The 23,895-nt window shown below is 30.9% G+C and overlaps 2 protein-coding genes across 4 annotated transcripts in view; one reads left to right on the top strand and one right to left on the bottom strand.

Annotated features, from left to right (window-relative positions):
- The window catches only part of LOC135123492 (cytochrome b5-related protein-like), a 37,146-nt gene that overhangs the window by 8,928 nt on the left and 4,323 nt on the right, over positions 1-23,895 (top strand). For 2 of the 3 annotated variants that reach the window (XM_064048188.1, XM_064048190.1), the window contains exons 2-3: positions 19,403-19,671; positions 19,724-20,115. In XM_064048188.1, coding sequence (XP_063904258.1) covers positions 19,459-19,671; positions 19,724-20,115 — 605 coding nt within the window. In that variant the 5' untranslated portion in view covers positions 19,403-19,458. Of the gene's footprint in view, positions 1-792; positions 898-19,402; positions 19,672-19,723; positions 20,116-23,895 lie in introns of those variants that run through there. The other variant, XM_064048189.1, reaches the window with a different exon arrangement.
- LOC135123804 (uncharacterized) lies at positions 12,837-14,324 on the bottom strand. Its single transcript, XM_064048680.1, has 2 exons — positions 14,121-14,324; positions 12,837-14,048 (listed from the first exon to the last, which is right to left on the bottom strand). Exons 1-2 carry the CDS (start codon positions 14,322-14,324, stop codon positions 12,837-12,839), a joined length of 1,416 nt encoding a protein of 471 aa, XP_063904750.1.

Raw genomic sequence — 23,895 nt, forward strand, 5'->3', positions numbered from 1 at the left:
AAAGTGACGCATTAAATTCATACAGAAACAAAAGAAAATGCAAACAAAAGAGGTTTTTTTTACTAAAATTATTTGTTTAATTTGTTATGCAATCTGGTTCTTTCCAGATTGTAAGTTGAAGCCGTGGTATAGTCAGTATGTTTTAATTACTAACTAGTAAACAAACACACCATAATCTTTATTTGTATACATATCTGTAATTAAACAGACCATAAGATACATATGATACAGATCTATAATAAATATTAGAAGTTTTTGTAGCAAAAATCTAAAATTAGGAGAAAATTAGAAGTTTGTGAGACATGCGTTGCAAAAATGGCAGTGGACGATGTTGTTGGAAATTCTTCCCGGAATTCATTCCAAGCCGCTTGAATTGAGTACTCCCACACACCGTTTACCTTTCGTCCATTTCCAAAATACGACCTAATCATTCAATCAAAAATGTTTGCTGCTCTAATCGGAATGGCACTTAAATTAATACACAAAAGAACTTCTGAAAATCACTGTTTTTAATGTTAAAAAAGGGACGTTGTTAAATTCAGGACGAGATTGATTAATAAATTGACGCAAAGTTTTATAGTAATAATAGATTTAGCACGTTATCGTAACCTTCCCAGGTTCCGGTTTCAACTGTTTTAAATTTCTAAATTCATGATTCAATTTTAATTAATTCCGGAACGAGTCTACCACATTATCCGTCGTTGCCCCACGGTGATCACATTTTAATTCGATCAAAATCCTTGACAAACTTGTTTTGTAGGAACCCGCAGTTGTTTGTTGACGTTATCGTCTTTAAAAATTCCCCTACAAGGTACAAGGTGTTAGGTACAAGGTGTTCATGTGGTTTGTAAGTTTAATCGTGCAAGTGTATACAACGTATCCTAATATAAAATCTAGGTGAGTAGTAAAACATTTGGATTCTCCTCGACGATTTTGAAACGTGCGTGCGCTTGGCCAAAATAAATTTGGTGATTAATTGACACAAACATTTCCAATTTATTTTTATTTGCTTCTCGTGTACACATTTATAAAAAGACAGACTTAAGTTGAAGTAGGTTTGCATGGCTAGCCTACACTATTTCGGCTTTTCCGTAACGAAATTGGCACGAAGAATTTTAAAGGAAAATTCGAGTAAAACACTGGAGTAAATAATATTTACGAAATAGCTGTGAGGACGATAAACTTTATGAAAAAAATCAATTAGCGAATAATGAATAGTGCAAACTGTTTGGTTTTATTTAATTACAACTGTTGTTAAAACGGATAACGTTTGACTTTTTTTAACGTGAATAAAATTATATAAGCTTCTGGTTTTGTTTATTTGGAATTTACCATTCAGCGTTTACATTCGTAAACAAAATCAGTTTATAATAAATTCTTGACAATTTAATATGTTTTTACGAAATTTTGCTAAATAAACACCTTCGGCTATTTTGAATAAATAGAGCCGTGTCTGGTGAGGCTTTTAAAAAAGAAAAAATAAGTGACTCGATTTTCGGAAACATGAAAATATTTAAATAAAGACAACTGATTTCGGAGGTAATATTTTTTGTTTATATTTATTACTGATTTACATGAAACAAGTGGTAATAAAGAATGTTTAAGTAAACTTATTTAAACACCGAAAACTGCATACAATTTCCAGGGAAACACCATTTTAAAATAATTTTGTTGAAGGTCAATATACATACATATATCAGTCTTACCGTGTTTATAATCACAGGTATGTTTCGACGCACATATAAATAAGTACAATAAAGTCCACTCCAAGTTTTTTGCATAATAAAATAGACTAAATACATTTTGTCGAAAGTGTAACAGTAACGTGTATATAAAAATATAATTTTACAGCTTGGTTTAGAACTTTGGTCGGGTGGAAATTCGTTAGTGATACATTTGCACATAAATTTAAATAAACAAAACAAAGTCGTAAAGAATTAAAATTTGTTTTCAAAACTGTTCTTACATTTTCTTTATCTTCGTGTAGTTGTTTAAGCAATTCGAGACAAATTTGGGAGATTTTTCAATTTAGTGTGCTGTTGGAAACAAATCTTTCTATCCTTTGTTGAGATCCTGTCGTTAATATTGCAAAATAAAGTTTAAATAACATTTTTCTAAAAATTAATCATTTTCATACTGCAACTCTTGCAACTTAACAGTTACCTTCATTGTTCAGCAAGTTTTATGATCTAATTTTGTAAAAACATTGCGATGAAGAGTGTAACTTAGTACGCAGTTAAATATGCAAAACACGCATATGCAAATACTTAATATGAATGTCCAATAAAACAAATGACATTTTTAATTATTTGTTGCTAAAGTCCAGGCCTTGTAACGTTTATTTGCAATATAAGAAGTCAAGTCATAACTAAATTAAGTATGTAAAAAAATGCTGTTTACACAGTATTTGTATTTTTTTTGTTATAATTTTTATTAAACCAATTGATTAAATGTTTTTCAAAATTTTACATTAGAAATTATTGCTTGTAATACGGATTAAGTAAGAAAACTAATTTTTTTAAATAAAGTTTTGTACATGTACGTAGTAGCATCTGATGACACTAATATGATTTTTTCAACCGGAACTGGTTCCGGAAGAAAAAAGTTCATTAAACCTTCATGAATAAATCTTGCAATGGTATTATTATTTATCTTTTCCAAAGCTTTTCTGCCAATCAAATATGAAGTGTCACTTTTTTCACTGGTCAAAGTTCCAATTAACAAATTTGCGACGTAACGTCCACATGAATCGGTTGTTTCAGCGACATACTAAATTAGATAACTTGATGAATAGCCTGCTTTGCTTTTTGAAACACTTTGTCCACGTAGTTTTTTGGTACTCCCATCGGGACGTGACTTTATAGTACGCTTTTTAAGAAATAATAATAACAAGGTATTTAGTTAGCTAAAGCTACAATTTGTACATAGGAGCTTAATACTATTTAAGTAACTATACTATACATAAAATGAACACAAGAAGGCAATAATAAGGGATGAATGTATCCTAATAGTATATTAAAGAACGAGTTTCATAAGGCAAATATTGAGGCACGAATCCAAGTTTATAGAACGACCGACGAAGCCGCGAGTTATATAAAGGATGAGTGCCTCAATGGCCTTATGAACGAGTTATTTATACTATTTTTTCTACCGCACACGTTTTTTCCCAAAAATTTAATTGAAATTTGCATTTTTTTTAATCTGGGGACTTTTGTCGTGGTTGGTGATGGGTCGGTCTGACACTAACCACGAAATATTTGAGGTTCGAATTTTCATAACAACAATTGTAATTCGAACCAATTCGAGTTTTTGCAATTTAAAATTGGTTAAAATGTCTTGCGAAGAAGTTACGCGTCCGGAAACATGGGAAATTTTAAGTTTAGATTTGCCACTGACATTCACCTGACATTTCTCGTCATTGCTACCAATCTTACCGATCTAAATTACACCAGATCTATTAAAGAACGCCTTTCCGCTATTAACGAACTGCTGTGACGTCATTTGCGTGCGTTAATAGCTCTATTAGAAAATCAAAAAACGTGGGCGGTAGAAAAATATATATAAAATAAAGAAATAAAGAATTATATTGTAAATTATTACTAAAAATATTAATTAGTTTAAACAAAGTTTATAACTATTAATTTCCTCGAAGGATTTGTTGTATAGTAATTCCCTTACCTGAGACGCTTGAAATTGTTTAAAGTTGGTTGGTCTGGTAACGTGTTATATAGTCTCATGCCCTTGTAAAACAATGAATTTATTGAAGACTGTTTGGTTTTTGACGTTAGATACAAATTTCCTTTTTATCTCGTATTATAGCTATGTTTTGCCTTCATATTTTGATTTTTGTTGTTCAAATACTCAGGTCCCATATGATTAATTAATTTATGTACTAAAAATAAGGTCTGCAGTTTAATGATATCAGATACATCCAACCACTCCAAGACTCTCCTCATGTCAGATATTCTTGCAAGCTTTCCATGTCCGTTTGGCATAGGAGATACAAAATGGTCGGGCAATACATAAAATGTGGTAATACAATCGTTTGGTATATTGTTAAGGAACTAAACATCGACAGTTCATTCCTGATTCGTATTAAAAAATCCATTTTTTTTTGTCAATTTAATTAATGCTCTCTGAATTTCAACTCATCGTCTGTTTGTATTCCTAAATATTTAATTATTTTAACACGATTTATATTTTGGTTTCCTATTTTTACATGTCACGGATAATCTGTATAATTTTTGTTGCTTATGATCATATATTTTATTTAAATCTTCGCCTGACAGGAGGACTAAGGTATCATCTGCAAATAGATGGATAGTGCATTTGTCTACAGCGTTTATTATGTCATTAATTTACGATACGAATAATATTGGACCTAGAACGCTTCCTTGGGGGACCTCATATTTTACATCTACTGATTCAGAAAGAATATTATCACATTTTACTCTTTGTGTTCTGTTTGTCAAATAATTTTCTATCAATTTTATTACATTTCCGTTTATTTCTAATTTTTTTAACTTTTGCAATAAAATTTTTCTGTCTATTGTTTCGAAAGCTCTACTGAAATCTAAGAAAACTGCAACTGTGGTTCTGGTGTTTTCTATTTGTTCCTTCATATCTGCTATTATATTTTGTAGTGCTGTTTCACACTTGTGTTTTTTCCTAAAGCTATATTGATTTGCAACTAGAATTTTGTTGTTCTCGATAAATTCTAGTGACTGATTATACACTGCCATCTCAATTATTTTTTTAATTGTTGGTAAGATATTTATAGGTCTAAACTCATTATATTTGATTGTTCCTACTTTTCTTATAGGTACAATTGTTGATAATTTCAGTTTTTTTAGTATCACACATTCCAATAAAGATATGTTTACTATATTTAATAATGGTTCTGCAACTGCATCAAAGCAATTTTTTGTAATGTCTATACTAATATTATCCGGACTACCTGTGCTTTTTAAGGATGTAACAATATTTTTTAGTTCTCGCATGTCAAGTATTTTGAAGTTATTGATTTTGATATTGGACTCTTGAATTTCCCGTGTTTGTCTTGATTGCGGAATGCTATTGGATAGTTCATCAATGCTATTTACATAAAAATCATTTAACTTTTTTGCTATTATTTCTTTTTTATGTATTATATTTCCTGAAAAATTTATTTCACTTATGTCTGCATTACACTTACTTGATCCTAATAATGTTTTGAGAGTTTTCCACATTGTTTTTTAATTATATTTATTTCCATCTATCACAGTTTCCTAATATTCAGTCTTTTTTGGATTATCGGAACTGAGAAATGCTTTAGACAATTCGAAATTCACAAATATAGCAATGATAAAAATGTGGATACCTTACCCAAAAACGCGGACTGAGAATTTTCATCTAACATTAATTCGGGATACATTTTTATCGTGTCGTGGACACTTTTGGCATTTTAAGGAATATGCGTTTGCATAGAATCTGAGCTTTACTTATATCATTAGATCTATGCTTTATGACAGTCAGAAATTATACTGTGTAATTTTCAATGTGCAATAATTTTTTATAAGTTGCTCTTTTTTAATTCCATATAGATTTGATCGTTCAAAGTTGAATTGATCTCTGCCAGTCAGTTCAACATCGCTGTCTCGAGGTTCATCGGTGTGTAGTTTTCTCGTCCAATTTCGTTTCTTATTTTTATCATATTCTTCATCAGCAGTTAGTAATTGATAGCTTCTTTCTCGTAGTAATTATACATTTCCTCAGAGATACACGTCATAGATATCTACAACTTCACTCATGCATACACCGGGTGACTGATAATGATTGTGATTTTTTTTTGTCATGTTGGCGACATATTTAAAATTATACCTGATTGTCAAAATGAAATTTAGGACACCAAGTCATCTTCTCAGAGCGTTTGTGGTTGTGCCTGCTCCTGTCAAAGTTGACAACTGTAGACTGACATGTTAACATCGTTGCCAATAATTTAGAATTATCAACACAAAAAATTTGCTGAAGAAGAAGGTTGACCATACTGCTGTTATAAAAAAAACGGTCTTAAATCTCTCAAGATATTTAATGCTACAAATTTCAAAGCGAGTGATCGGTTTTTCAAGTATATTACTATCTAGCACTGATAAAGCGTCGTAAATTATATCTTAATCAGTGTAGACTTTGGCCTGCCACCTTAGCACCTTTATTGCGCAAAGTACTTCATCTATGTGTAGATGCGAAGAAAAAATGATACATTTTTAACTACAGAATAGTACTTTTAAATAAAAATGAATTCGTTTGCTGTTCCACAAAGTTATCATTGTCATTGATTTACATAACCTTAAAATGTATACGTGACTCTTCTCAAACGAAAATAACCGACATCGCCAATGCTAGAGTACTATAATTTAAAAAAGAAATAAATCCCAAAGCATACTTGGATAAGTTTTTTTCGATGATGTCGTATCTTTCGACGAACAGGAAAAATAAGACCTGTGAGGGTTAACCATCTAGGAAATTTTTCTACACTATATTTACCATATTTATTACATTCACTAAACAATTACTTCATTTATTACCCTTATTTACGGTATTTACGACAATTACTCCATTACGAATTATTTAATCCCTAATGTATGTATTGTTTACATAATATTTATGGTGTAATGGTATATGACAGATTATTTATAATACAATTTATCTTCTCATTTTTTAGTTTGATTAATTCACTACAAGAAGATTCACCCCAGACAGTACAGAAAAACATATATGTACTCTACTTTTTTTAAACAGAATACTCTATAGTAGTCCCGCAGCAACCTAACACTACAAAATGCGCTGAAACTCCTACGCTGTCGCTATCTCTGTTACAAATGTAAAACTACTGAAGTTCCATTATTGAGGTTGCCTTTTCTTCTTAAAATGTGTAGTCATCTTTTCACAACAAGACACTTAAAACATGTTTAAAATGGTAAATTTGTATAGGAAAATATCGATTTTGCCATTACGCTCCACCCCTCGGTCTGACAACCAATGAAAAATTCATCACTATTGAGATCGAGACGGATGGGTGGAGCTTCTCTTTTTGTTTTCTTTTTTAAAAAAGAAATTAAAAACATGTTTTAAAGTATCATATTGTTCAAAGAATACTATCTATATTAATATAAAAGGCAAAATATATACCCCATCCCACCTCAGTTGTGATGATTTTTTTATTCTTAGAAACTTAAAACACATTTAAAATGGTAAATTTTTGAAAGAAAATACGGATTTTGCAATTAAGCTCTGCCTCCCCTACACAGTATATCAATAAAATAAATTACGGCTGAAATTTCTTTGACAATTTTTACGATATTTCATTTTTCGCTTCTCAGTTTTTCGCTTTTTAAATCTTTAGATTTTCCAATGAAACAATTTTTGACGTTGCTGAATTTTTAGTTTTTCAATTTCCCAATTTCTGGATTAATGGATTTTTTGATTTTTCCTATTCCTCGATTTCTCGACATTTTAGTGTTTCGGTTTTTAGTTTTTCAATTCTTCAATTTGTCAGGTTTTTGATTTTTCGATTTTCCGAATTCGATTTCTCGATTTTTCAATTTTTCGAATTCTCAATTTTTTTATGCTTCAGTTTTGGAATTTCTCTATTTTTCCCTTCTTCAGTTTTTCTTCCATTTTTCGATTTTTTCATATATCAGTTTTAACATTTTTTTGGTGTTCCTATTTCTCACTTTTTAAAATTTTAGATTTTTTGATTTCACGATTTCTTGATTTTTCTATTTCTTAATTTTTCGAATTTTGAAATTTTCGATTTTTCAGTTTTTGATGGTTCATTTTCTCGATCTTTCGATTTTTCGACTTCGGTTCTAGATTTTTTGATTTTTAAAATGTTTGATTTTTGATTTCTGGAGATTTCGATGTTACGATTTTCTGATTGTTCAATTTCACGATTTTTCTATTGTGTCAATTTTCTGATTTTGCGGTTATCGACTTTTTATTTTTCAATTTTTCAATTTTTCAATTTTTAACTTTCGATTTTTCGATTTGTCCTTTTGCGATTTTTCAGTTTTTCGAAATTTTTAATTTTTAATTTTTCAAATTTTTAAATTTTTGACTTTCCAGACTTACGATATTTCGACTTTTTGCTTTTTCGACTTCCTGACTTTTTGATTCCTCGATTTCTCCTTTTGCGATTTTTGAGTTTTTCGAAATTTTTAATTTTTCCAATTTTTCAATTTTTGGCCCTCTAATAATAAGGTATTTAGTTAGCTAAAGCTACAATTTGTACATAGGAGCTTAATACTATTTAAGTAACTATACTATACATAAAGTGAACACAAGAAGGCAATAATAAGGGATGAATGTATCCTAAATATAAAGTAAACAAATAAAGAATTATATTGTAAAGTATTACTAAAAATATTAATTAGTTTAAACAAAGTTTATAACTATTAATTTCCGCGAAGGATTAATGTGGTAATACAAACGTTTTGTATATTGTTGAGGCTCCTCCTTACAGTCATTAAAATCTGCCGAAATACGGCAAAACGCCACTTGCAATATCATCCTTACTATAGCACTTGAAGACTTGTGCGACATATCTACTTGTTCGTGATACAAAAATCTTCATGGAAATAGTTTTTATATTGCATTAAAGGCTTTCGTTTTTTTAATAAAAAATAAAAACAGAAAAACTTATTTTTCTCTTTGAGCCAAAACTATAACGTATTTTGGCTTAAAAAAATCTGACAGTGTAGATAATATTATTGCTCACCTGGGGCCAATAATTATTTTTTCATTAAACTATCCATTTTTTAGTTATTGTTGATTAAAACAAGACCTAAAAAGGGCATTTTTTGTAAATGTAGGCAACCAAACATCTTCTTTCGTCAAGAACGAGCCAAGAAAGTGTATGATTTACGATAAGGGTTGGCCACTATTGAGAGATTAGACTATTAGATTATTTAAAACCCTTGTTGAGAAAGTATGCAAATGAGGTGACCGTAGTGTGTTCTACCTGAAGGTTGTGGAATCGTACAATTATGTAGGAGTATTATATTAATCTAATTTCAGAATAACAAATAAATAACCGAGTTTGGATTTTTTACAAAACTGCCTAACATGTTTCAACAGCTATAATTACTGCTGATCCCAAATGTGAGATAAATTAGACAAATTTTAAAATTATCAATCACTGAAAAAGAAAAGAATAGAACAACTTTTTCCAAAGCACACTATGAAGATTCGATTATATGTGACACTAATAATAATCGAATGTATGTGTTGAATTACTTAATATCTTTATACATATTACAGCCTCTTCTAAATTTAAACATTGACTGAGATAGAATACAATAAATATAATGATATCAAAATAAATAATGGATAATGGTCTGTAAATCATAAATTTTTTTTTTATTATAGGACGAAGCTGCTGATTTCGACTTCATCGTGAATCAATAATTTCTGGGAGCATGGCTTTTAAATAAAATTTTTCCAAATAATTTTCCATTTCTTTCTCCCAAAAATCGTCATTTCTTTCAATTAAAAAATATTGTAAATCAACCTCAGTATATATGATGAAATAACACCATTTTTATATTTTAGTACAATCGAGTCGTAAGTTTCATTGATGACACAAAATTTAATGGTACCGTCTTTTATGGCATCTTTAATTTTTTTATTTCGGGCAGAAAAAGCACACTTAATTTCTATAATTGTATCATTATTAATTACTCCGTCTGGAGACGCTCCCAAAATTTTTTTGCGTTATCTATGAATAAGCCGCATGGTAACACCTTTAAACCTGTCAAACACTCAAATTTAATTCTGGCTTGTTCCTCATGAACTATTCCGAACTGTATAGCGTCGGGTATTTGAATCTACAATTTCCTTAACTTTATTTGCAGTGTTCGTGGTATTTTTCATTTTGCAAATTTTTCCAAACTTGCTAGCTGTCAAACGAATTGATCTTTCTTTTTTCCAGTCATTACTAAGTCGCTGGCCACGAGTTGTTTTTTCAATTGTCACAACATTACACTGTGATAAGATTTTTAAAAAATCGGATTTTTTTTCTTCATACACTTTTGGAACCATATCTGGTATTGATGCTACATCATCTGATTCATGATAATTTTGAAATTTGTCTAACTTGGGATCAGCAGTAATTATAGCTGTTGAAACAAGTTAGGCAGTTTTGTAAAAAATCCAAACTCGGTTATTTATTTGTTATTCTGAAATTAGATTAATATAATACTCCTACATAATTGTACGATTCCACAACCTTCAGGTAGAACACACTACGGTCACCTCATTTGCATACTTTCTCAACAAGGGTTTTAAATCCGTCTAATCTCTCAAAGTGGCCAACCCCTATCGTAAATCATACACTTTCTTGGCTCGTTCTTGACGAAAGAAGATGTTTGGTTGCCTACATTTACAAAAAATGCCCTTTTTAGGTCTTGTTTTAATCAACAATAACTAAAAAATGGATAGTTTAACGAAAAAATAATTATTGGCCCCAGGTGAGCAATAATATTATCTACACTGTCAGATTTTTTTAAGCCAAAATACGTTATAGTTTTGGCTCAAAGAGAAAAATAAGTTTTTCTGTTTTTATTTTTTATTAAAAAAACGAAAGCCTTTAATGCAATATAAAAACTACTTCCATGAAGATTTTTGTATCACGAACAAGTAGATATGTCGCACAAGTCTTCAAGTGCTATAGTAAGGATGATATTGCAAGTGGCGTTTTGCCGTAATTCGGCAGATTTTAGTGACTGTAACGAGGAGCCTTAAGGAACTAAACATCGACAATTCATTCCTGATTCGTCTTAAAAAACCCATTTTTTTTGTCAATTTAATTAATGCTCTCTGAATTTCAACTGCACTGATAAAGCGTCGTAAATTATATCTTAATCAGTGTAGACTTTGGCCTGCCACCTTAGCACCTTTATTGCGCAAAGTACTTCATCTATGTGTAGATGCGGAGAAAAAATGATACATTTTTAACTACAGAATAGTACTTTCAAATAAAAATTAATTCGTTTGCTGTTCCACAAAGTTATCATTGTCATTGATTTACATAACCTCAAAATGTCTACGTGACTCTTCTCAAACGAAAATAACCGACAAAATGCGCTGAAACTCCTACGCTGTCGCTGTCTCTGTTACAAATGTAAAACTACTGCAGTTCCATTATTGAGGTTGCCTTTTTTTCTTAAAATGTGTAGTCATCTTTTCACAACAAGACACTTAAAACATGTTTAAAATGGTAAATTTGTATAGGAAAATATCGATTTTGCCATTACGCTCCACCCCTCGGTCTGACAACCAATGAAAAATTCATCACTATTGAGATCGAGACGGATGGGTGGGGCTTCACTTTTGGTTTTGTTTTTTAATTAATAAACTTTAATTTCGCTTTCTATAAACCGGGTCTTAGTTTTCTTTGTAACACGATTACTTAAGAACAATTTCACATGGTAATGTCTGGTAGAAAAGTAAGGATTTTACAATTAACCTCCGTCCCTCGGTCTACGACGAATAAAAAAAATCATCAGAATTGAGAGGACGGGTGGGCGGGGCTTATAGTTTGCCTTTTCTTTTATATACATAACCAACTTTTCAGAACAAAAAACTTAGAACATTGTTAAAATGATACATTTTTTTTGGATTTTGCAATTACGCGTTGCAGCCTAATTACAAAATCGATATTTCTTAATACAAATTTTCCATTTTGAACATGTTTTAAGTTTCATGTTGTGAAAATAAGTCTACACATATTGAAACAAACAGGCAAAATGTAGGCCCGCCCACCCGCCCTATCTCAATTCTGATGATTTTTTTTATTCACCGTGAACCAAAGGGGCGGAGCCAACTGTAAAATAGTTATTTCTTTACAAGAAATTAAAAACATGTTTTAAAGTATCATATTGTTCAAAGAATACTATGTATATTAATATAAAAGGCAAAATATAAACCCCGCCCACCCACCCCATCTCAATTGTGATGATTTTTTTATTCTTAGGAACTTAAAACACATTTAAAGTGGTAGCCGCCTCTAGGTCTTGCCAACGAATGAAAACTTCATTACTATTTAGATCAGGACGGGTAGGGGAGACCGGGGCTAGTTGGCGCACTTTTTACTTTAGATCTTTTATTTCCGTTTTGAAACCGTTTATGGAAGGTTTATCAGTGTTAGAAGAAAGGTGGAAGATCCAGCAACATTTAGACACTGCTAAACCACGTCTACATTTATGTAAAAATTTGTTTTGATTTTTTTTAAAACGCCTTGCAATTGCGCCAAATTACCCCATTGTCGGGGCAAGTAGGCGCATGTTAAGAGGCATGTTGGCATATGACTAAATTGATAGATAATTAAGTCACAGAAAATTTATTAATAGATAAAACAAAAACCAAGGTTTATTCTTTGGTAAAAAAAGCAAAAGCAGCAAAACACAAAATTTTTTCTAATTTACTGACTGAAAATGTCAATCTTCGTCAGATGTGCAATTATGGCACACATAATGATTATCACCATCGGTGCACTTTTCATGAACCCACATATGGCATTCAGTACACTGGATCCATTTCTCTTTTGAAGCGCTGTTAGAAAACCTATCTAAACATACAAGACAGAAAGTATCTTCTTCATCGGAATCAGTTTCCTCGTCAGCAACTATATGCTTCTTAGTGTTAACGCTTTTCATTTTTTTTTTTTTTGAAAGACATTTCTCTTTATTCCTTTTTCTTTGGCTCCACTATTGTTTTTTTTCCTTTTGTTTTTCTGCTCTTCTTCTAATGTGTCTTTAATTGGCGTATCTGTTAATATGGCTGTTACTCGTCTTTTTCTGCTAGTACTTTTTAGCTTTTCTGGTGCTGCTTTTGGTAGCGGTCGTATATTTTCTGGTGTAGGAGGTGGGGGGGGTATTCGATGGAGATCTGCGAGATGAGGGACCAGGTTGTGGCTCGCTAAAGTTTATTTCAGCTGGATCTTCTTCAATGGTCACGTTAGCTGGAACATCTTGAACATTTTCTGGGTTCGGTCTGTCTGTGACATATCCAGGCATATACTCTTCATCTTGAAACACATGCGCATTATATGGAAAAATTCCTGTTACTGCAAATCCGGCTTTTATGTTAGCAGGAGAAGCAGCAAGAGGCAAACAAGAGTTTACAATTTCAGGAATGTCATAAATAGTCATCGTATGGCCAGGGTGATTGGTCATCCATGCATCGCAAGAAGAATTCACATATTTCTTTAACGGCCCATAAACACTTCTGTCTAATGGTTGTAGTTTATGGCTACAGTGAGGTGGAAAGGATAAAACCGTGACTCCATTTTCTTTGCAATAATTTAAAGCATCTATGGACAGATGTGAGTCGTGGTTATCCAGTATAAGCAGGGAAGGCCTTTCCCTAGATGTTTTTGAATGTTTAACAAAATGTTTAACAAAAGCAAAAAAATGTTCGGCGTTCATCCAGCCTGACGGATTTGCACTTCCTGCACTGCTTGGTGGTGGTGCATTTCTTAAAAAGTGATCTCTAAAGTGTACTCGAGGGAAAATAAAAAAAGGTGGAATAGAATTTTCCGTAGCGGAAACTGCTAAAGCCAATGTCACTAACGTTCCTCGTTCAGCCGAGACAATCTTTCCAATTTGTTTATACCCACGCCGGCCAATCACTCTGTCCGGTTTTTGCACAGTCGTTATTCCCGTCTCGTCCATGTTCCATATATCCCCGGACTCAAGCTTAAGACGATCCAGCACTGTCTTTAAATTTTCGAAAAATCGGTTAACATTTGTTCTATTAAAATTTGAAGCTCTTGCCAAGCTGGTAGCCTCTGGTTTTCTTATGCTAAGCTCCACATTTCTTTTCAAATACCCGGAGAGCCAGTCTTCTCCTGCTAATTTATTTGTTTTCCAAGATTCAGGTATTTTTATTTTTAACGCAGTTGCATATTGGAAGGCAAACTGTCGAACTTCTTTTGGAGTGAGTCCATAATAAATATCCGACGCTTTTTGCAAGTATTTTTTCAAGTTATTTTCTTGTTCTAAACTGAACACCTGTAGAAGCAGAAGAGTGGGTAGGTATGTGTGTATGTATATGCCTACCTAGGTGTTTAAAAAATTTCTTACCTGTCTAACTTTTTTATAACCAGGCTGAAGAACGTGACCTAGTGTGGCTTGTTTGCAGTACCTTGTTAATGTTCTAGGAGGAATATCAAAGTCTTTTGCTACACTTCTAATTGATCGTTTCTCATTTTTGATTATTTTTACGGCTTGTGCTACAATATCCGGTGGAACATTTGCTAGTTGTGTCTTTCTTTTGTTGTTACGCATGTCTGCCAATCAAAGATGTTCACTTCAACAAGGTTTTTTAAACCTGACTATGTTTTAAACCTCCTGGGGTAACTTGGCTCAATGAGTCAACTAGCCCCTTAATGACTTAGCCAACTAACCCCTGGAGTATTTACTACATTGAAGACTAATTTACAGCAACAATTGAAAAATTATTGCATACTGTATCAATGTATCACATTGAGAACACTTTGAACTACTTACCTGATTAAAATTATTTAAACAAATACCGTTAGATCTTAAAATTTAGCAACTTTTCTAAGGAAGACGAAATTTACTCACTGACTACAAACACAAAGAAGTTGCTGTGTTTTCTAACTTACCGACTCTACGATGCTATAGAGTTTTATACAGTTGGAAGCAGATGTCAGCATGACACAGTGCAATTTTAAAAGAATTCTGTTACGATGTTTTTTAATTATTGCCACCGAGTCAACTTACCCCTGTAGCCAACTAGCCCCGGTCTCCCCTATGGGTAGGACTTAATCTTTGGCTTTAATTTTTTCTTAATATATGTACATAGTATTCTTTGAATAACACGATACTCAAAAACATGTTTTAATTTCTCGTAGAGACATAAGGATTTTGCAGTTAAGCTCCGCCGCCTTCTTGATTCACGACGAATAAAAAAAATTATACAATTGAAATAGGGCGGGTGGGCGGGGCTACATATTTCCTTTTTTTGTTAATATGTGTAAAAAAAGGAAGAAAAAATTAATAAATACAGAAAGAAATAAAGAAAGAAAAAGAGAACGAAAGCTATGGAAAATTTTCAAGTTATATCAAGTAGGATGGAAGAGGAATTTTAATTGGTTTATATATTACTTGCTTGTAAAAATGGCACCACGCTTTTTTGAAAACACAGTATATCAATAAAATAAATTACGGCTTAGAAATTTCTTTGGATAATTTTTACGATTTTTTAATTTTCCGCTTCTCAGTTTTTCGATTTTTAAATTTTTCGATTTTTCAAAGAAACAATTTTTGACGTTGCTGAATTTTTAGTTTTTCAATTCCCCAATTTCTGGGTTAAAGGATTTTTTGATTTTTCCTATTCCTCGATTTCTCGACTTTTCAGTGTTTCGATTTTTTAGTTTTTCAATTCTTCAATTTGTCAGGTTTTAGATTTTTCGATTTTCCGAATTCGATTTCTTGATTTTTCAATTTTTCGAATTCTCAATTTTTTTTATGCTTCAGTTTTGGAATTTTTCCCTTCTTCAGTTTTTCTTCCATTTTTCGATTTTTTCATATTTCAGTTTTTACATTTTTTTGGTGTTCCTATTTCTCAATTTTTAAAATTTTAGATTTTCTGATTTCGCGATTTCTTGATTTTTGTATTTCTTTATTTTTCGAATTTTGAAATTTTCGATATTTGTCACTTTTTTTATGGTATCATTTTCTCGATCTTTCGATTTTTCGACTTGGGTTTTAGATTGTTTCTTTTTTAAAATGTTTGATTTTTCGATTTCTCGATTTATCGAGATTTCGATGTTACGATTTTTTGAATGTTCAATTTCTCGATTTTTCTATTTTGTCAATTTTCTGATTATTCGGTTATAGATTTTTTGTTTTTAAATTTTTCACTTTTCGATTTGTCCTTTTTCAGTTTTTCGAAATTTTTGATTTTTAATTTTTCAAATTTTTAAATTTTTGACTTTCCAGACTTACGATTTTTCCATTTTCCCACTCTTCAGTTTTTCGATTTTTAAATTTTTCGATTTTTCAATGTGACTATTTTTGCCGTTTTTGAACATTTGAATTTCTCTCTGTTTAGATTAATCGATTTTTTTATTTTTAACATTTCTCGATTTCTCGACTTTTCAATGTTTCGTTTTTTCAATTTTTTAACTCTTCAATTTTTCGATTTTTTTGTTTCTCAAATTTTAATCTTTAATTTTCAGATTTTTTTGTTTTCGTTTCTCTATTTACTACTTATCAATTTTTCGATATTTTAATTTTTCAATTTTTCGATTTTTCAATTTTTCGATTTCTCGAAATACCAAAATTTTAATGTCCGATTTCTTAATTTTTCAATTTTTCGATTTTTCAATGCATCAATTTTTGACGTTTCTAAATTGTCAGTTTTTGAATTCCTCAATTTCTCAACTAATTGATTTTTTATTTTTCCCATTTCTCGGTTTCTCGACTTTTCAATGTTTCGATTTTTAGTTTTGCAACTGTTCAGTTTTTCGATTAAAAAAAAAATCATTACAATTGAGATAGGGCGGGTGGGCGGAGCTTATATGTTGTCTTTTTTCTTAATATACCTAGTCGTCTTTTCAGAACAAGAAACTTAAAACATTCATACAACAAAGATAAAATTCTTGTAGACAAATATGGATCTTGCAATTAGGCCCCGCCCCTCGAACTGACAACGAATGAAAAATTCATTACAATTGAGAATTGAGATCGGGGCAGGTATGAGTGGGGCCTAATCTTTGGCTTTATTTTTTTCTTAATATACACAGTATTATTTGAATAACACGATACTCAAAAACATGTTTTAATTTCTCGTAGGATTTTGCAGTTAAGCTCCGCCTTCTTGGTTCACGACGAATAAAAAAAATCATCACAATTGAGACAGGGCGGGTGGGCGGGGCTACATTTGGCCTTTTTTTTCTTAATATGTGTAAACTTATTTCGACAACAAGAAAAAAGTAATTCTCCACTTTTTTCTACAACCCCTTTAAATACCACAAAAGTTGACCATCGAAGTTACTATCAACGGCAACTTCAACGGTTCTAGAAGAAATGACATTAATTTTCTTTTTTTAATACAAGAGGGTATAATTTTTCAATACATTAAATAGTGCCCTTTTTTGTCTTTTCAATGATATATCACATGAAACGATGTTGTTTACTTGAATGTTTTAAAACGTCCTTAAAATAAAAAAAAAAGAAATTTAAAACGATTAAAAATCAAAGTTCAAGCCAAAATAAAATGATACAAAAACAACTTTAAATTAAATATTCAAATTGACGACCTTATACTTTTAAACAACATTCTGCTGCATGAAGTAGACCCTGACTTGTTACTACTTGTAACAGTTCTGAGTTAATCCTGTCACATTCTACCCTAATTATTTGCTCAAGGTCTTCTCTTAGAGGTTTTTGATACACCCTAGCTTATAAATAACCCCACAAAAAAATCGAGAGGTGTTAGATCTGGAGATCTCACAGGCCACCGATTTGCTTCATTTTTGCCAATCCATCTACGAGGAAATGTATCATTCAAATAATCTGTTATTATTCGCGCGTTGTGTGGTGGTGCACCATCTTTCTAAAAATACATTCTTTCTCTCACGACGAATGGAACATCTTCTAGTAAGTACTAATAACACAGGAAGTTCGTTTACAATATTTTTAAAGCTTCTTGATGAATACTGTTATACCGAGTCAGATATAATTGAAAAGAGAAAAAATACTCTCTTTTATTGTACTACAAACTGTACTATTTTAGGTCTAGAAAAAAAGTTTGTGTCATTTCCGAGGAAACTGCAGCTAATTCGATGCCAATGGTCTACTCATTTAATAGATTGTATTACATATATTGAACATACAAATTTCAAATTTTGATGTTTTAAAATATAATTGAGATATTTGAGTGGAACGGGTACGCTGGGACACCCGGTATGTTTGATAATTAATAAATACGTATGTAATTGTGTCAAAGTGAAATTATTTCTCCAAGTATTTATTTATTTTAATGTGACTAACACCCAATACGACAATTTTTTATTGCCTGACAGTATCTGACAGTAACTAGCTAATAAACCTCTTATTCTTGACTTTTTTAAGAACTGAATTAAGATAGAAACAAGGTAAAGTGGTTTTGGAAGCCTTTTTGAATTCTTTACAACTTTCCCTTTTACAACTTTGCTAAAGGAAAAACTATTGCGTTTATTTAAATTTACTGCAAAAGTCTTGTCAGAGTTAATTAAAATTTACGTTATGTTGTTGACAAGGTTTAAGTGTCGGTTTTAAACGGCGTATAAGTAATTAAAAATTATAATCCGCCAGAGTGATAAATATGTACACTAACTGACAAACACCTGAAACAAGTTAATGTAAATTTAAATGCGTTTCTATTGACGTCATGGAAATAGATCGATTTTGCTAATAGTTTTCGTAATCTTTTTAACAAAGGTGAGGCTGTTTTATTAGACAATTTCTGTTTTTCTCTAATTTAAAACTCTAATGTCTCCCTGAAGTTTATTATTCTGCCCTTACTTTCAACGCTAAAGACTGCTATATTAAGGCGGAGTTTGGGTGGGTGGGCGGGGCATCTTTCTTCGTGTGAATAATCCAATTCGCAGTCAGTTTCACACAAACGAATCTATTCTGATTATTATTTATTTTGGCAGATGAAAATTTTATTCTTTTTTTTAGAGCTGTAGGATGATATACTAATATGTTTAGGTTGGTAGCAAGGAATAATTTTGATTTTTTTTTGTTATGAATTATTCTGATTCGTTTAACATACCTAGATTGATCCTTTCATATTAGATAAGGATTAATTTATTGTACTATTGTATCGTTATTGTTTCATGATTGGATTGTTTTGGAAATATTGCGTCCGAAATTATCATAATGAATTTCAGCTTTTTATGAATGAGCTCATTATAATGTGTAAAAAAAGACAAGTTTGAGGATTAACTTAATTTGAAATGGTGTCATTGTGTCCATTGACTTTAATTTTAATTTGTAATTATTTCATTGTTGATCTTGACAATTCCATGTGAATTTTCCAAATCAGGTACAAACAAGTTTCGCCGTCTACAAAACCCGATTCAATTTACACAAAATAATAAAAACACACATATTTCTGGTTACAATCTCGTGGGAGGCCCGACCAGACGTGTCCTCCACATATTTTTTCCACGCTCTAAATCCCACAAAACCGTTGTCACATTCTCATCATAACAAAATAAAATTCGCTTTGATAAAAATAAAGTCGACCTTTCAGCGCTGATGAAGCACTTTCTAATTGTTTATAGTTGATTAAACGCACAAACGCACTTTGAAAAACATGAATAATAACTTGGTAAAAATAATTTCAGACTTGTGCAATCCTCTGTTCGTCTTGGATGATTCAATGCCATAATTTTAGAAGAAGATGACTGTGAAAGCGACGAAATTTAAATCTAGTCTGGGTATCAACTATCCGAGTCTACGAGATGACCCTTTAAGGACAGGCCTGCGATGGCTGGCGGGGAAAAGGGCCGACGATGGGGCGGAAGGGCTGTGGAGGATTCACGATAAGTTGTACGAGCTGACTGACTTTATCGAGAGGCATCCTGGAGGACCGGAGTGGTTGGAACTGACCAAGGTACTTTAAAAAAATAACAATAGTAAAAAATAAAAATGACGCTATGTTTTAGGGCACTGATATTACAGAGGCCTTCGAAACACATCATTTAACGGTAGCTCCGGAAAATATGCTCAACAAATTTTATATCAGGGATGCTAAGAGTCCCCGGAATTCACCCTTCACGTTTAAAAATGATGGCTTCTACAGAAAGTTGAAAACTAATATTACCAAAAAATTGGCGGAGATTCCAAAAAGACCAGCAGATCGCTCTAAAACGATTGCCGATTTGTTGGTTGCTAGTTATATAGGTTTAGCACTTTTAGCTGTGATTTGGAAGAGTTTCACTTGTGGGATGCTGTCTGGGATTTTCTTGAGTCTAACGTGTATTGCAGCACATAATTTTTTCCACCAAAAAGATAATATTAGGATGTATTATTTCAATTTTACGTTAATGGATTATTCGTAAGTATACATACACATTTTCCTTAAATAATTAAATTTATTAAGTTCGGAACAAATATTTTACGGTACACTTTAGCTAAGGCAGGCGGTTTATTTTTTTAATAAGATTAATGTACCGTAGTTATAATTAAAAAAAATATAATAAATGTGAAAAATCATTCGCACTGATTAATGCTATAGGAATGTACCTAATGAAGCCTCTAAATGTGTAATTTCGTTCAAGGTTTTAGTGTTACACAACACTAAAACCTGTAGTATGTTGGAGCAATATTAGAAAAATACCTGCGTAACGAAGAAAATTAGACCACAAAACTTTTTAAATATCTTGAATTTAAACCTTTTCTGTATAGGTGTAATTTTACTTACATAGGAATATTCTAAAAAATCTAAAACTATTCCTGCAAATTTTGCACATTTTGGCAATTTTCCTCGTGACAAATGTATGATAAACATATTTTCGTAATAATTTGGCAAAAGATGTAATCGCTGGTTTAACTAAGCATAAATGATTCAAGTTTTAATGGTGCAAGATGATTTTCGAGCATGACTTTCCACAAGAATCGACAACAACATATTTAGGTTTTTGTATGTTTCAGAAATTTTCAAAAATGTCGCAATGTACCCAAAAATCTCTCATTCTGCTTGTTTTTTGAAGTGTTGCTGAAAAAATCAAATTTATTTTTACGTTAATAAATACAGAAAGAAAGAAAGAGAGAACGAAAGCTATGAAAAACCTTTATAAAAGTTTATATATTACTTGCTTATAAAAATGGCACTATATTTTTTTGAAAACACAGTATGTCAATGATATAAATCCACCAGTGAAGACGACGGAAATTTATTTGACAATTTTTACTTTCCGAGCGTCTGCCTATCCGTCTGTCTGTCTGTCTGCCGTCTCATCTGTCCGGATTTTTATTATATCTCAGAAAATACTGAACCGACTGTTGTCAAACTTTGTATGTAGGTATGTTAAGAATATCAGGTAGGTGGTAAAACGCTAATCAAAATTTGTCTCTTCATCTCCACCAACAAGAATGACGTACGTGTTGAGTTTTACCTTTACCAGATTTTGGGGAAAAAAATCTAAATCGCATAACAAAATTTTACAATTTAACTTTAAAATTGCCAAATCGAATACTTTGAAGTCTTACAAAGGTCTTAAAGTTATCGGAAATATGGTAAATCGTTAATTGAAATTTATCTGGTAATCTCCTACAGGCATTATCCAATATTTTTTTAGTCTTCAATTTTCGATTCTTCTAATTTTGGATTTCCTGATTTATTCATTCTTCGATTTATCAATTCCCGATGTTTTCAGTTTTTCGATTTTTTCATTTTTCCGCTTGTCAGTTTTTCGATTAAATCTTTCGATTGTTCAATGAAACAATTTTTGAAGCTTCTGAATTTTTACTTTTGCAATTTCTGAATTTCTGGATTAATAGATTTTTGATTTTTCCTATTCCTCGACTTCAGTATTTCGATTTTCTAATTTTTCAATTCTTCAATTTTCCAGGTTTTTGATTTTTCGAATTTTCGAATTCGAGATCTCGATTTTTCCATTTTTCGAATTCTCAATTTTTGATGCTTCAGTTTTGGAATTTTTCTATTTTTCCCTTCTTCAGTTTTTCTTCCATTTTTCGATTTTTTGACATTTCAGTTTTGGGTTTTTTCAGCTTTTCTATTTTCCAATTTTTACATTTTTTGGTGTTTCTATTTCTCTATTTCTCAATTTTTAAAGTTTTAGATTTTTTGATTTCTCGATTTCTTGATTTTTCTGTTTCTTAATTTTTCGAATTTTGAAATTTTCGATTTTTCAGTTTTTTGATGGTTCATTTTCTCGATCTTTCGATTTTTCGACTTGGGTTTTAGATTTCTTGGTTGTTCAATTTCACGATTTTTCTGTTTGTCAATTTTCTGACTTTTCGGTTATCGATTTTTTATTTTTTAATTTTTCGAATTTTTAAATTCTTCACTTTCCAGTCTCACGATTTTTCCACTTTCCCACTCTTCAGTTTTTCGATTTTTCAATGTGACAATTTTTGGCGTTTTTGAACATTTGAATTTCTCATTGTTTAGATTAACCGATTTTTTTATTTTTTCCATTTCTCGATATCTCGACTTTCCTATTTCGCTTTTTCAGTTTTTCAACTCTTGAATTTTTGGATTTTTAAGGTTTTTCGATTTTTTTGTTTCTCAAATTTTTTACTTTCAGATCTTTTTTTGTGTTTGTCTCTCTATTTCTCAATTTTTTGATATTTTAATTTTTCATTTTTGAAAATTTTGTATATTCCGATTTTTCAATTTTTTATTTTTTAATTTTTGTATTTTTTGATTTTTCGTTTTTTCAATTTTTCGATTTCTCGATATATCCAGATTTTAATGTCCGATTTTTTAATTTATCAATTTCTCGATTTTTCAATGCATCAATTTTTGACGTTTCTAAATTTTCAGTTTTTCAATTTCTCAACTAATTGATTTTTTATTTTTCCCATTTCTCGATTTCTCGACTTTTCAATGTTGTGATTTTTAGTTTTTCAATTGTTCAATTTTTCAATTTTTCGAATTTTTGATTTTTCGATATTTTAAATTTTCGATTTTTCTACTTTGATTGTGTGACTTCAATTTCTCAAATTTTCAATTTTTCGATGCTTCAGTTTTGGGATTTTTCTATTTTTCCTTTTTTCAATTGTTCTTCAATTTTGAGATTTTTCGGTATTTCAGTTTTGGGTTGTTTTCAATTTTTCGATTCTTCCACTTTAATTTTTAATTTTCAGATTTTTTTGTTTCTCTATTTCTCAGTTTTTCGATATTTTAATTTTTTGGTTTTTAAAATGCTTGAAGTTTCGATACCTCGAGTTCAATGTGATTTTGGCCTATTTCGATTTCTAAGTTTTTGCTTTTTCGATTTTTCAACGTTTTGATTTTTCGATTTTTCGTTTTTACGATTTTTCAGTTTTTCGAACTTACGATTATTTTGTTTTAATTTTTTTTAAATTAGATAATTTTTCAAGTGTTGGATTTCCTAATTTTTCAACATTTCAATTTTGGGAACTTCTCAATTTCTGGTTTTTTCAGTTTTTCGAAATTTTTGATTGTTCGATTTTTAATTTTTTTGATTTTTTAAGGTATCAACTTTTGACGCTTCTAAAATTTCAGTTTTTCAGTTTCTCAATTTCTCGATTCTTCGATTTTTCGGTTTTTCAATTGTTCGATTTTTCAGATTTTTGATTATTCGATATTTTCAATTTTCAATTTTTGGACTCCGATTTTCCGACATCGATTTCTAAATTTTCAATTTTTCGATTTCCTAGTTTTTCGATGCTTTAGTTTTTCTTTCATTTTTCCATTATTCAATTTTGCCTCCATTTTTCAATGTTTCAGTTTTGGGTAGTATTTCGGTTCTTCAATTTTTTAATATTTCGACTTTTGATATTTTTGTTTCTCAAATTTTAATTTTTCGATTGTTCAGTTTTTCGATTTTTTGATGTTTCTATATATTTTTTCCTTTCTCAATTTTTCGATGGATTTTGATTTTTCAATTTTTAAAATTTTAGTTTTTTGGATTTCTCGCTTTTTCGGTTTTTCATTTCTTCTTCGGTAAGTATTTCTATTTTTTTTATTTTTTGCATTTTTAAATTTTAGGTTTTTCAGTTTTTTGATGGTTCTTTTTCTGGATCATTCGCCATTTCGATTTTCAGGTTTTAGGTTTTTCGGTTTTTAAAATGTTTAATTTTTCGATTTCTCGATTCATCGACATTTCCGTGTTTCGATTTTTTG

Source organism: Zophobas morio, unplaced genomic scaffold, assembly GCF_036711695.1.
Source record: "Zophobas morio isolate AGI-343-1 ecotype UQ-CSIRO unplaced genomic scaffold, CSIRO_AGI_Zmor_V1 ptg000006l, whole genome shotgun sequence".
NCBI lineage: Eukaryota > Metazoa > Arthropoda > Insecta > Coleoptera > Tenebrionidae > Zophobas > Zophobas morio.

Bases quoted from the DNA above. Each gene is read 5' to 3' on its own strand.
- LOC135123804 (XM_064048680.1), bottom strand. From the start codon at position 14,324: ATGCGTAACAACAAAAGAAAGACACAACTAGCAAATGTTCCACCGGAT. The intron at 14,049-14,120 runs GTAAGAAATTTT...CTGCTTCTACAG, and splicing joins GTTATAAAAAAGTTAGACAG to GTGTTCAGTTTAGAACAAGA.